This window comes from Falco cherrug, chromosome 3 (assembly GCF_023634085.1).
Source record: "Falco cherrug isolate bFalChe1 chromosome 3, bFalChe1.pri, whole genome shotgun sequence".
NCBI classification, from domain to species: Eukaryota; Metazoa; Chordata; class Aves; order Falconiformes; family Falconidae; genus Falco; species Falco cherrug.
The window spans coordinates 26,439,417-26,454,198 of NC_073699.1; the positions used below are offsets into that span (position 1 = coordinate 26,439,417).

The following is a 14,782-nucleotide window of genomic DNA, read 5'->3' on the forward strand; positions in this document are numbered from 1 at the left end:
CCTGGACATTCTATTCACCTCCAAAGCTTCAGGAGCTGCTCATCTGTCAACGCATTCACTCCAAATGGCACCTCCACTTTGGCAGGACATATACAGCCAGAAAGCCTTTAGCCAGAAAGGTCTGGAACATGCTGCTCTGGTGCAACAAGCTGGCTAAAGGACTACAACAGTCATTTTGATGTAACTACAGCAATAATGTGATTTTGAGAATGACTCAAAATCATCATTCATATAAAAGCATCTTAAAACAGCTGGTGGAGAGATTAAATGGATGTCCCATGTAGTAAGAGTGTATTAAAAACTTCTAGAGCCTACCACAGCGCAAAGGAAGATAACCACAAGTCCAGCAGCTCCCCATCTACCTGCCCCTACTACAAGGAGTTTGGCCAGATACTCGCCACTGTCCTGAGTACAGAGCCCACAGTCATGCATTACTGGCTCTTGAGCAGCGATGGTTCACTTTACCCTATGCAGCTGCAAAGCAAGGAAAAAGGAATACTTGTGACATCCAGTTTTATTACTGAATAATCAGTAATTACTAGCACGCAATTTGTTTCCACCATTTTCTACTATTCTCTTAAAAAATATCAAGAACGTTGTTGGAAGTTGCATTGGTTTGTGCATTTTCAGAATCAAGCAGCTATACATAAAGCTTTAGCAGTATCCCACTCAAGCATATACGTGGTAGTGCAGTTTTGTCCTTTTTATTTGCTATGACAGTTCATTGCAAATTACATCGTTTATACCAACACCTTATGAATGTAACCCTGAAAACGCAACAGTGTGAGGACTGGACCCTTGACCCTTGTTGCTTCTTTAAGTTCAGCCCCTTACACGAGAGGCAGTAGTTAACTTACAATGGGCCATAAATGAGTGGTTACATAAGGAGATTCTGGCATGGGGAATCAATCCCCCACACCATTATAAAGTTGCTATTTCACATACTGCAATGCAGACAATTCTATAGCCAATGCCCTCTTGCTTTCAACTTGTCAAAAATGCATATTCTACCACCATTCTGCACCTGGGAACTGCTTATCAACCCCTTTGCTCAGTGATCAAGATCTGACACACCTTTTCATATGCCATAGGGGTGCTTGCAACCCTCATGAAAGTGTGCACAAGGTATTTAGATAAATTTCTTACCCGAGACAAACATGAATACTTATCCAAGTATGTACACAATAACTCCTCTTTGGTATACTGAGCCTGCTGCACACCATCACATTACATCTTTACATTTGTTTTGTGAACAAAAGCCTGCATTGTGGCAGACCATTAGCATGCAGTGACAAACCCATAAATAGCATGTCATAGACTGTCGAACTATTAATGGAAAAATTAAAGGCAAGGAATCCCCCCTTTCAAACCCACTGCTTATGGTAAGTATACAATGCATACCAAATTCCGTGAGTAAACCTCAAGACAAATTATCTCAAAGTTACCCACTCGTCACCAAACCAGGCTTTAATACACTTAATACATTATGATACCGCAACAGCTACTGTACCTGACCACCTATAAAATGCTGATGGTTTAAGTCAACATGTTTTACTTTTGCCTTGCAGTGGACAAGATTATGTACTTGAGGATTAAATGAGCAACAGAATCCTGAAGTTATGTATGTCTAAGCCTACTAATAGCTACCTTCTGCAACTTAATTCAGGAACTGATTGAGACATATCTTGAAAACAGCTAGCATTTTGTCCCTGCCAGTCTTAAGGGAGCTGTTTTGAAACAGCAGTATTAGTGAGAAGTTTATTCTGTTTTATAACCTGGTTTAATTCATAGTCTGCTTATGCTGTGTTTCCTCTTCTATCAAGATTTCTTCATTTTGCTTCCTTATATGATATTAATCCTCTAGTCTATTTCACCAAGCTAAATACACCTATTATTTTCTTCCCTTGCCCCCTATCCGTACATCAGCTGTCTGGTCTCCTGATCATTTCAGGAGCTACTTTCTACCTTATTCCACTTTGAGCTTTCATTCTTAAACACAGAACTTCATTAGTTTTTCATAGGGTATTAAGAGATCTGGAAAGCAAGGTCTTTCATTCCTGAAAGACATACAGGTTTTGTATGCGTCATATTGGACTGTGTTTTCAGTACAGAGTATTTCTTTGTAGTAACACTTCTCTCATTTTTGGGCAGGTAGCAATGGATGCCATTTATTTGTGTTTCATCAGGGCTTTTGATTCTATCCTATAGCAGCCTTGCAATCAAACCAGTTACGTATCAAATGCATGAAGAACAAGGCTGAAAAACCGGTGGGACCACTGGGCTCAGAGGGTTGATGTTAACAATAGTTAAGGACCGGAAAAAGCTTCCCAGGGATGCTGTAGAATCTTCATCCTTGGAGGCTTTCAAAGTTTGACTGAGCAAAGTCCTGAACCGATCTGGACAAAGTCTTGCATTTAAGTCCTTAAAGCATAGGACAAGGCTTTCCAAATTCCAACACAGTCCATGCCCTCACACAGAAATTTCCAAATCGCTCAGAACTATAGCAATCTAAGTATTCTGCCCAGGATTCAAGTGCAGGCCTGTATGACTGTGCTATGTGCTTTATTTACTGCGCTCTATTCACTATGCTGTACTGGCATGCATTTCCTTGACACACAAAGCTACCTTTTCAGGATCGGGAAGTGTTCTTGAAGGACCCTCTGTTCTCTCTGGCTCCTTTCTGCTTCAAAAAGAATGCAGGAGGAACAAAGAACAGTTACAACTTTTATTCTAAGTCTAAGCACTGGTTGGAATAGACAGAGACAAATAACATGTATAGCCAGATTAGCGTGCTTCAGGGCAAAAATGATTCTGCTTAGGAACTTGGAACAATCTACCACAGGACAATTCCAAGGGCTAATAAAGTTTGGCATTACATGGTATATATCACAGAATCAGAATGATTTGGGTTGGAAGGGACCTTAAAGATCATCTTTAATGATCATGACCCAGCCATGGCCAGGGTCACCTTCCACTAGATCAGGTTGTTCACAGCCCCATACAACCTGGCCTGGAACACTCCCAGGTATGGGGCAGCCACAACTTCTTAGGGCAACCTCTTCCATTGTCTCACCACCCTCACAAAGAATTTCTTCCTAATTTCTAATCTAAACCTATGCTCTTTCAGTTTAAAACCATGACCCCCTGTCCTATCACTGAAGACCCTTGTAGTAAGTCCCTCTCCAGCTTTCTTGTAGGACCTCTTTAGGTACCTGAAGGTCTCCCCAGACCCTTCTCTTCTCCAGGCTGAAAAACCCCAGCTCTCTCAGCCTGTCTTCATAGGAAAGGTGCTCCAGCCCTCTGATCATCTCATGGCCCTCAGAAATCTAATACTTAATACCCTTACAGATCTAATACTATCTGCTCTATTCATAATAGCAACGTTGATGAGAAAACATGGAATGAGTTTTATGACTCTTGTACTGCGAATGCCTTTCAGCTTGACTCCACAACTTGTACAGGTCAGTTAACTACTTAGCAGAACACACAACAGCTTTAATATTTAATGCAGTGAGTCAAATTGAGCATTTGCTTACTAATGAGTCAACTTATCAAGAGGTAGGATTCTCCTTTTGGAGAAACTCATGTTTCTAAACTTTGTTTTTCTGAAAGTATGTCAGAGTATATAACTCTTACAAGCTACACTGGCATACACAGTGAGCAGTGGACAGTTAGCCATGCAGATGGTGACACATCAGCCCTTTCAGCCACTGGTTATATCAAATCTGCTATACACAGCTATAAACATGAAAACTGCTTACACCGGTGAGGCATTCCTCCCAGTTTAACACAGCCACAAGCGGCCAACACACATGCACATAATGCGTGTTCGCTAACAGGGTGGTGTAAGTGCTGCCCTCAAATCAAGCACAGCTAAACTTTCAGTTTCAGCTACTTGTTAACTCTGTCTCCTTAGAGAAAGGGAGGGTCTTATCAGAGCTGAACAGTGCTTCTGAAAGATAAGAATGAAGAAAGCATAATGGTATAAACTGTTCTCTTCAGCATAACTTATCTATACCCTCATTAACTGTAAATATGAAATAAGACTCAAATATTTAACAAAAATGAAAGCTGAACAATTTTATTTTGAATATTAATACATCTGTGTAAAATCTGGTGAACTTCAAGCTTCATCAGTATTATTTCTTGAGAGTCAAAGTCTCACCTTTCCAGGACATTTAATTGAAAAAAAAAATAAATGCCATCATAATTTTATGCAGCCATTTACAAAGTCACTCCACGATATCAGTCCATCCCCAATTCATCAGTAAATGGGGAGGGGGGAGAATAGGTCAGTCTCTTTTTAAGGGCTGTAAATATCCTCCAACAAAAAATAAAAGGTACACTTCTGAACTGAATGCTGTTAAGACTATTTTAAGAGAAACAGTAACATTTTTTTTCCAGACAAATTTAGTTTCCTCCCAAAACGTTAGACATTACTTGAAAGAAATAATTTTGAAGAAGCAATCTTCTCCATCATAAATACTATTATTTGGGACATACTGGTTACATTACAATAATGCATTAATACATGAGGTTTACCACCTTAGACAGTTGCAAGGTATCATTCTGAAAAAACTAAGACTAATTTAATTTGGTTAATTTTTAACAAGCATGCCTACAAAGCTTACCATTTTCTGCCTCTTGTTGTTTTCAGCCAACTCATCTCCCTGTCACTCTACTGGTGACAAGGAAGAGAAGGTACAGGAGCTATCCATTTTAAGCAGAGGAAAGGGACTGGAGAATCACAGCAGTCCCCTGGGTTGGCTGGCACAGCAGTTCTTTCTCTCTTTCAACATCTTTAAAACTGGCCTTCTGAACTGTTCTGCAGACCACTATGTTTTCCAGAGCAGGGACAGAAGAGCTGAGTACAATACATGACAGCAACAATCTCCCTGTGATCCATACTGCCTGCACAGCTCTTCTGCAGGATGGACTGTTAAGAATCTGCCTGGAAGTGCCCTAAGCCCACAGCAACTGTGCCAAGCCATAATTAACATATAGTGAAGATAAATTAAAATATCTGCAATAACCAGAATTAATAAATGAACTTGAGATGAAAGCAATCAAAGCCTGTAGCACACAAAGTATACAGAGCCTGGAAACCTTTATAACAAGCTATTTTTTTCAAGATATGAGAAATCCTTAATTTGAGAGATGTAATAACACCTGCAAGAAAACTAAATTTAACATGGGCAAACATTAAACAAAGTTTAGGATGTCTGTGCAAAGAACTAAGAATTAGATTTATGAAAGTTACTTCCTTACAGAGGCAGGTCAGGTGATTTCACTCACTTTGTCCAAAGAAAAAAAAAGATCTGTAGCAACATTACCAATAAAACCCAGCTCTCTTGCAAACCAATTTAAGTAAGTTTCAGCACGAGCAAGCAGAGAAACCAGAGGTTCAGTCGCTGAAAACATAGCACCTGGTGCCTAGCCTCAAGCAGCCAATCCAGAAGGCAGGCTGAGAAAGGTTACATCTCACTTCTGATAGTGCCACACAGAGATCCTCTCACATATGAAAAGAAAATGCTGCACATATTTAAAGCAGGTAATTGAATTACAGCCCAGTATGGAAACGTTTGTATCTTAAATCAGAAAAAGGATCAACGTCAGATTGCACAGATCATTAAAAACTGTTGACAGAGAAAATCTAAGCTTCTACTCATTTGTTTTCTTTCAATCTATAATCCACTTTCCCAAATGTTCATCTGCTACCATACTTTGCATTTGTAGTGAGGCCTAATATTTCACAATTATTAAAAACAGAAATAACATAATTAAATGGAAGATCAGTCAAGGTATGATGCATAAACCCCGTAAATATTTAGGACAGTTGTTATGGCAAATATCTGTCATTGAGGAAAGGTCCTAGGCTCAGTGACCAGTGTAAGAGTACTGGATTACACTCTGCATTTTTTGTTTTGAAGAGTCTCAGTTCATCAGTTCACTCTATTACTCCAAACCAAAATCAGTGTGGAAAGCTGACTGTAAAAAGGTCTTTGTAGCAGTATTGTCTGTTTGATGCAACCTTGCAGTTCTGACGTACACATGGATTAAGTACTAAATTCTCATCTTTCAAATGTAAGCCCCTATTATACCTCCATAATAGCCAAAGAATACAGCCATTAGCCTAACAACTACAGTTAACCATTAAATCAAGAACTACAGAAGTTGTGCAAGTCTCAAATCATTCAAGCTATTAAAACCGACACCAGTTTAATTTCCTTTGAATAGTATCTTAAGAATATAAAAGCCAAAGGTAAGGTTCTGTTGGTTTTGTCCCCTTTGGATATGCTGCCTATGGAAGTTTTACAAAGCATTTGGACAAGTATTCCCAAAGGCAGCAATCACCTTTTGTTGTCTTTGATTGCCTGATGTCTTTTGTCTAAAGTGCTTTGACAGAAAGAATGGCTGCCTGCATTTTTGACATTCTAGAAACTTATTGTACTGTAAACAAAAGACATGCCAGTAAAGAGACACAGTAAATACCAAACAGATTTACCAAAAAAGTGGGAAACAAACATTACTGTATTTTTGAAGGGGGAGCATAATGTGTTGATTAGTCAACAAAATTTTGAACGCTTATCCTGGGAAAGCATTGAACTCCTACAATGCTCAGCCCAAATTTATCACTACAAAAATAAATGCTTTTCAGGTAAACAATCCAGGGTGACATAGTTGCTTCAGGAAAGCATTCTTGTTTCATAGTATCACTCCATTTGACCCAGCAAATACGTTATTTCATGTCAGATGGGTTTTCATCCAAAAGCACTAATGGACCATTTAGTCAAACCCCTGTACTTCATATAAGCTGCCAGTCTTTTCAATATGCATCCCACTTCATCTTGCATAACACAGAAGTAATGGTACCAATACCCTTTCCCTCTTTTCTCTAAGAAGGCTCCACTTGCTCATTAGCTTTATGATCATTCATGGAAGGAAAAGACCCAACTTGAAGAATAGACATGTCTTGTTAACATAGTAACATTTAAAAAAATATTGCCATCTGTAGATACTTCTATATCCTTTTTTTCTGATTTGACTTGTTTTTATATATTAAAATACCTATTCTCTACCTCTCTTGCGGAAAGAGGATTCTCATACAGTCTTCTTCAGTTCAATGTCTGCTTAAAAGCCAATAACTAATGCGATTTATTAGTGTAGTTGGACTCTGGTTAAAATGAAGTGTTGGACCGAAGGAAATAATTGTAACAAGGGATACAACTACCTTTTTATTAGCTGGGCAAGATATAGCTATATGTCTGCATATATATATATATATATGTATGTATATATTTTGAAGAACACATTCTGAGTAAACTTCAGATACCTTTTACAGTGCTACAGGATATGCTCAAGTTACATTTGAGTTAATTTAGGAATTTCATTTCCATTCTACATTCCATTGCCAAAGAGGAAAATTAAAAGCCTATTATGTCACAAATATGTTGTTTGTTAGGAACAAGTGTTTACAGAACCAGCTGTTGCCACATGATAACTTCATATTTTGCAAGTAAGCTGACTACAAATAAAGATCAAAATAAAAACAAGTCAAAAGCACCTCTGAAAGAAGTATGCACCCAAACCCGGAGACCTATAACTCTTAAATGATAAAAAGCCTGTCACAGGCAGAGTCTGAATGAAAAATATCTTCCAATCTACCAGCTGGTACAAGCACAACAAGTATATTTTCAAGATCACTTCCTTCCTACCCCCAAGATGTTATTGTTTTGCAAGTCCCTCTGAGACTTCCACTTCCTTTACATACTACCACAAATGCAAGTCTTTTGGGGGAAAACAACACTGAAAAAAACCAGCACAGTTACTTTCATAAATCAAACAGCAAAAATTGTGGTACTGGTCTCCTGCTTCATTACAAATGCTAGAGTGGGACTACAGCATATTCATCTCCATCAGTTTGGAAGAATTATCAGACCTTCATATGGTTGAATGACTTATAAGAAGGTATAATCAAGTGGTAACTCAGGAGGTTTACACTGGCGTAATTAAATGCCAATTAAACAGTTGTTCACAGTATTTAGCTATAAATCACATTTTTTGTTGAACAAATGCAATATGCTAAGGGGGGGGGGGGGGGGACCCAAAACAACAAACAAATCACCCTAAAAATGCTACACTCAATGCTCAAAGTAGCTTCTCTTCATCTAACGCCAGTGGAGTACCAGCAATTAGGTTATGTACCTAAAAGTAATGAAAATTTGTGACTTAGCATCCTGTTTACACATCCAAAATTTAAACTTCCAGAAACTGTCTCTGCACCACAACATCACAAGAAAGCAATAACAGACATGAACATACTGCACTGAAAATTACCAGAGCATATTTATGATTTACTGGCTGGTGCTTTCTTCCCTTCTTCCCATACCACAGACGAGACATTTCCCTTCTAAAAATAAAATGAGACTAAAAAAAGAAATTGGAAAAAAAACAATCATTCAAAGCTGTTTGAAAGCATTCTCTGTACCTGCTGTCAGTTCCAGGCACAGGCAGAAGCCCACGATGGTGACAGGATAGTTTGCTAGACACACACATTTGACTGACATGGCAGGGAACAAATGAACGAGTGTACAGTAGGGGGATGTATCGCAAATGATGACGATACAGAAGAATAAAGGTTTCCTGTATTCAAGTGTGGTTGCAGAGGAGTAGTTTGTTAAAAAGGCTAAAGTATTTAAAGATACAGAACAATTTTTCTTACACAATACTGAACAACACAAAAAAATCCCCAAGGACTGCTTGCAATATTCTGTTACACTATAATTAGAACTTGTTTATGAATAATGGCAACAAATTTGCACCCTAATATTAAAATAAGTTTGTCTTAGTTGACAGCTGCACATAAAGCCTGTCAGCCTTAGAGTCCACAACCAATTAAAAAGGTGGTCAGTGAAGTTTTTTTTTTTTTATACAAAACGTTCTAAAGCATTCAGTAACTGTTAGCCTCCCTGCATTTTCATATATTATTTTTTTAAGGTACAAAAAGAAAATGAATCATTTTTTGTCTATAAGCTGAACTTGCTGTATGGGTTAAATGCTAGTCCCAGCAATAAAGTATTTTTGGAATCATTTTTTTTTTTTTCTCCTTAAAGAAGAATGTTTAAAAGAACAGGCACGTGCAACAGTAATGTGCACAGCAATCCTTTCAGAATTTCCTTGTAGTAGCACATGGAGGCTTTTTCCACCTCCACCGCCCCACCCCTCCAAAACCACCAAGTGCTCCGAGTCCTGGGTAAAAGCATTAAATAGGCCAGGGCAGTGTTGCAACACTAAAGCTCCTGCTGTTGCACTGCAATCTAAAAGCCAAGATGCTCAAAGCAGAGAAAACTAGTACCAGAACTTGTCCTGGAACACCTCAGTTTACAACCTTTCTCAAGAGTCAGTAACTCATTTGTTCCAACTTAGGAGAATTATTAAGACAGTAAGTAAGAACATTTTTGTCACTGGGACATTTAAAAGCTGGGATTTAGGAAATTCAATAATATACTATATATACACACACACAATAATACACTAGATACACAGTCAAAGGGTGTAAGATTCAAACAACACACTGTATGTCTATTTGATCTTGGTTTTTAAGTAAGCAAGCTAATACTGAGATAAAACAAGAACAAAAAAATGGAGAGACTTAACATAGTTTAAAATGAAAAAATTACAATCAATATTAATAAAAAAATATTAAAAATTATGTAAGTTGCAGTCTCCTCCTGCCCCACCTGGCAAATTTGAAAGGAACTGAGAGTATGCAGAAAACCTGTCTCTAGACATGCAACTTTAAGCCCCGAAGCAAAATCTAGACCCACAACCAGCTCCCCCACACCTTAGTTCAGCAGTCTTCCCCCATCAATCATTCCCACCCCACCCCCAAAAAACCAAATTCCTCCCTAACACTTGCCAATATACTTCTTTCTCTAAAACTAGGGGAGGAAGAAAAGGGTCTAAGCCATCACACAATTTTTTATTCTACAACATTTAAACAATTCAAACAACTTGGCAATATTTGGCTTCTCTAGAGAGAATAAAACTGGCTCCTCCTAAATCTCAAAAATATTTAACAAGTTTGCTCAAAAGAAAAGACAGCAATAAACTACTTTGTTAGATCTGACAATTCACTTTTTTTACTTAGACGTTCAAAGTTTAGTGGGAATAAATGCACTAGTAACTCTCTAGAGCAGACCTCCTGCCAGTCTGTTTTGATGTTCAGTCTTCCAGCAGCAGCTACTCCCACCAGCTGGTAGCTGCCCTGCAGCTGGGAGCATCTACTGGAGGAGGGTGGGTAGAAAGCAGGTCAGGAGAGCCTCAGCATCATCATGAAACAGTGCAGACTTAATTTCAAAAGCTTTCTTTTGTGACCGACCTCCACCCCAGCCCTTTAACAGTCTTTTTCCCAAATTGGTGGAAGATTTATTTCTATTAGCCAGAGAAAAAACTTCACACAAGACACTGTATACTGTCCTTTAATTAAGGATAAATAAAATAAGCTGCCCTTTTCTATTTTTGCATTTATGGTTTATACTACTGAACTGTTAATTTGAATCAGAACATCATATCTTTTGATTGATATACGCCTTGCCATGAAAGTTATTAATTAAAAAGGTTCTAGAGAGGAATACCGGCTCAGACTCAACATAGGTGCAGAGCAGCAGCAAACACTTAAGAACATTCACCTACTTGCTAGGGAAACAACCGAGCAAAACAAAGTATCTAATTACATTGAATGATAATCTTGTTATTATAATTGTTAGTTTGTAACCAAGCTAAATCCCCACACACTCAGTCAGGGCAGAAGTGCAGTCCTTTCAGTAATGAGTTTATCAGAAAATCACAAGATTTTTGGAAAAAATGAGAGTGCCAACAAATAAAGGTACAACTTAAAGGTCTTATTTCCACTCCAAAGCAACTATCTAGTTTATACCTTATGCCATACCAGATTTAATTTATCAGCTCACAAGATGTCATAACCCTGAAACAGGGTAGGAAGTACAATAACTCTAAACTTGAGTAGGCAGGTTGGGTGCTGGGTGTGAAAGAACATCTTTGCAGTTTGATTAGACTGCATTATTCTGTTTCACCCAGTAGCTAACACAACGTCCTGATACCACAATGACAGAAAAGTTGTGATGTTGAATTCTACAGTCCCTATATTTAACATGCACACTTTGTGAGCAGTGTTACTTAGCAAGAAGTAACTTACTTCCCCTGCTCCTTCCCTCTTAAGGGAGGGAGGTTAGCCCGGAGAGATACTGGGGGTGGGGGAGCATGATTACGCAGTTTATTTAGAACTTGCTGTTGATTCCACGTGAAACAGTAATGTAGGTGACCAGGTTTTGTGATGAAAAGTCACAAATGTGGTGCACTGAAGATAAGCATCCCCAAGCATCTCCTGAGATTATGTATGAGGCATATGCATAAAATAAGATTATTCTCAGAATTTAATACTCCCATTTTCAGAAGTTGCCCTGAAAATTGAGAAAAGCAGAAATTGCAGGAACCAGTTTGTGCAACTCAAGCATCTCAGTGCAATTCTTGACTCACTTGCTTTTTTGACTGACAAAAAGAAAGCTTGTTCTTATGCTGTTGTATTGATTTGTTTCCAAGCAAATCAATAAGCAGTGATATTAGTTTCACTTTCAGTAGCCTACTTGTTCGAATGTATTTTTTAAAGAGATGAGATTGCTATTTAATTACATCTCACAGGCATGTTTCACAGTTTATAATAAAAACTCCCATCAAAGAGCCCAAAGGAAAACAACAAAAGCTGCCTCAAGTAGTGTTTACAATATCGTAATTTCAATACACATTAGTATAATATGACAAAAAACAACTCTAGCATTATAAACTCTGTTACAGTCTTAAAATATTTTTAAATTTAGAATAGCATTTGACAGCTCTGATAAAAGATGTACATCCTGTATGCTTACTCCTTGTATTATAGTTTTAGGGTATAAGTTGCCAAGAACTTCGAAATTAGGAAGACACCTACTTTAGATGCTGAATTGGTACCTTGGGAAGGAACCCCAATAGGTTAAAGACAGGCAGTTTCCTAATTTAATGATAAAAGGCATACAAAAGTCAGCGGAATTAAGGTCTGGTTTGTTTTTAATACAATGCAGACAAGTTCTATTGGCACAAAGAGCCTTTCAGATGACTTAAAAAAAGGTACCAAGTTCAGGAGTATTGAATTTAGAATGCAATTAAAAACTAAAGAAAAAAAAATTAAAAATCAGGTACTGGCTCCTGTGCAAACCTAATACTTTTTCTTCTAGAATAACTGGATCTTTGTAGAAGTTGTTGCAGGCGAAGCTAACATGGCGTTACAGCTAACTGAGGTCTGATCCCTTTGCCCTTTAGGGCTACAAGCAACACTCTAAACAGTATGAAAATCCACCTCCTGCAGCCTATCTAGTACAACACAGACTGGCACAGCTGCTTAGTTGCCTGATAATGTTTCCATAAGAAAGGAAGTCTAATTTGAGAAGTCAACCTTTGTTTCCTTTCAACAATTTATGGGAAGGCAAAAAAAGAAGCTTTTTCCATCCACAAAATTTTCCTCAGGAATTTCAAAAGCTACGCTGAAAACCATTAGGAGTCCCAAAAGTACAAGCTTTTTAGTTGAGCGATTCCACTTCGACTTTTAGCAGAGGGACTGCCCCACTTCTATTTGATACATGAAATAACATTACAATTCCACATTCATGATTCCAACTACAGGACAGCTCCAAGTAGTGAAAACATCTGAATTTTCACTTGCAAGTTATAAACAGATTCCAAATAGATTAAGTAGAGAAAACTAATAGAGCAAAGCAAGAAATACCCCATGCATGAAGTTGAGAGTACAGTATTTGCTCGAGTTAATTGCAAAAGCACAAATGAATGTTACCAGTCTCTACAAAGAGCGCTGGCATTATGTTAATGGACATTAGTCTCTCTCCACCCACAATAAATTGACAGAAACATTTCTAGTATTGCACGACTGCTGAAATTCAAGAGACACTCATCCTCCAGCACAACAGCAAAGCCTATCAAACATACTTGCTAACGCACAGCAACACATGCATAATGACACAACCAATTTCTTAACAGGCAATGCACAATGTAAAAAGCCAACAATGATCTAGCTTGTATATTCAATGTAGTATCATAAAGTGATGACCTTTCAAAAACATATTGGAAAAATATTCTTATTTTGAGGACTCTTAATTGCAGTGCATCTCTTTACGCTGCGTGCAGTTTCATTTAAGAAGTCTACAACTTTCAGGCTTTCTCTTCTCTCTAGTGATCCAGTATTATCCAGCTTGTCATAAAGCATTATGATTAAACCACATTTTATAATGTGAACACAACAAAGAGACAACTAGTTTCACTAGTATCCAAGCACTGAAGTATAGAGTAGGGAATGGAAACCAATTTATAGAAAAAAATCTGATTAAGACAGCAGTGCATACTGAAATGACTATTTTAATACAGAAATGTAGATTACAGTCCAGATCCAATAAAGAACTTAAGCACCTACATCCAGTACTCCAATCTTGAAAAACTTTTTTCTGATGTTTCCTGACCAGGAGACATAATCACTGTTTCTGACCTTCATGATTCTACAAATAGGCAGACACAGGATTCTAAGAAACTCCAGAAGTTACTGTTTTGTTAACACTGAAATGTTGAGCATCTAACCCAAATACCATTTCAGGAAGGCGTAACTTCATTTGCAACTAATGGCTTGATCTAGGAAACACTTTCAGAACAAGTCTAAAAGTTCCAACTGAAATTCAGTTCAAAAGTGAGTTACAAGAGACTTCTGCTTTCTGGAAGCGTTGTATTTTCTACAGAAATTTAAAATGCAAAACTAAAAGGTAAAAATTATGAAACACAAGTCCAGAACATGACCCAGTGAATCTTGGAAAAAGTAACTTGCAAATATCTATTAACTCATGATTTGTTTTGGAAGTTAACTTTAGAAAGCTTTAAATCAAACTAATTTTCTGTATTCTCCAAACAGTTGACAAGCTAACGGAAACAATAAAGCAGATGAGCTTCCAACTACTTTAAGACCAGCTCGCAGGTCCCAAGACAACAAATTTCCTGTTTTCAAATGTCTTGTGGATGAATATTTAGATTTATGTTGACCTGAAGTATGACTCAATCCTGAATAATAGCAATGAATAAGATCAAATGACAGGGGGAAACAGGAGGAGGGAAGGAAGTATCAACATTTTAAATAATTAAGAATTATTTAGCACAGAGCAATTCTTCTGTTTCCTTAGGAGATTTTGGGCTTAAATAAAAAATGATATCCTTAACTGTTTTCTTCACAAGTGCCCAAGATGAAATTTCTTTAACACCTCTGAAACATTTAGCTGTGGCCACATTCAGTAATTATTTTTTTCTTCTGCATTAATACTCTGTCTGATGATCAGAGATCTGATCTATCACCATAAATCCTGTACTTTCAATACTGCATGATAATAATGACACTTAACAGCTGAAAACAGTATGTAAGGTACTACATTGTTCTAGTTTCACAATTGGAATCTAAAAGCTAGATTAGCGGTCCATGTCAGTAAGTCATTATTACATACAGAAATAAAAAGTTCATTTATACACATACAGTCAATATAATAGTAGATCTGTTTTCCAGCTCCCTATCAAAGTAAGTTACCTACTTATAGAATACAACAAACCGAGTCCCTTTATTATTCAAGGAATGTCATTAACTTTGAGAATTAGTCTTGCAGACCAAGTGAAATGTTAAATAAGC

At 37.6% G+C, this 14,782-nt stretch overlaps 1 protein-coding gene across 9 annotated transcripts in view; it reads right to left on the bottom strand.

Moving 5' to 3' along the window:
* The window catches only part of OXR1 (oxidation resistance 1), a 290,219-nt gene that overhangs the window by 13,330 nt on the left and 262,107 nt on the right, over window positions 1-14,782 (bottom strand). The window contains exon 1 of one of the 9 annotated variants that reach the window (XM_055704452.1): window positions 8,338-8,507. The exons of 7 other annotated variants lie outside the window; for them this stretch is intronic. In XM_055704452.1, the coding sequence (XP_055560427.1) occupies window positions 8,338-8,403 (66 nt within the window). In that variant the 5' untranslated portion in view covers window positions 8,404-8,507. Of the gene's footprint in view, window positions 1-8,337; window positions 8,508-14,782 lie in introns of those variants that run through there. One more of the 9 variants, XM_055704453.1, reaches the window with a different exon arrangement.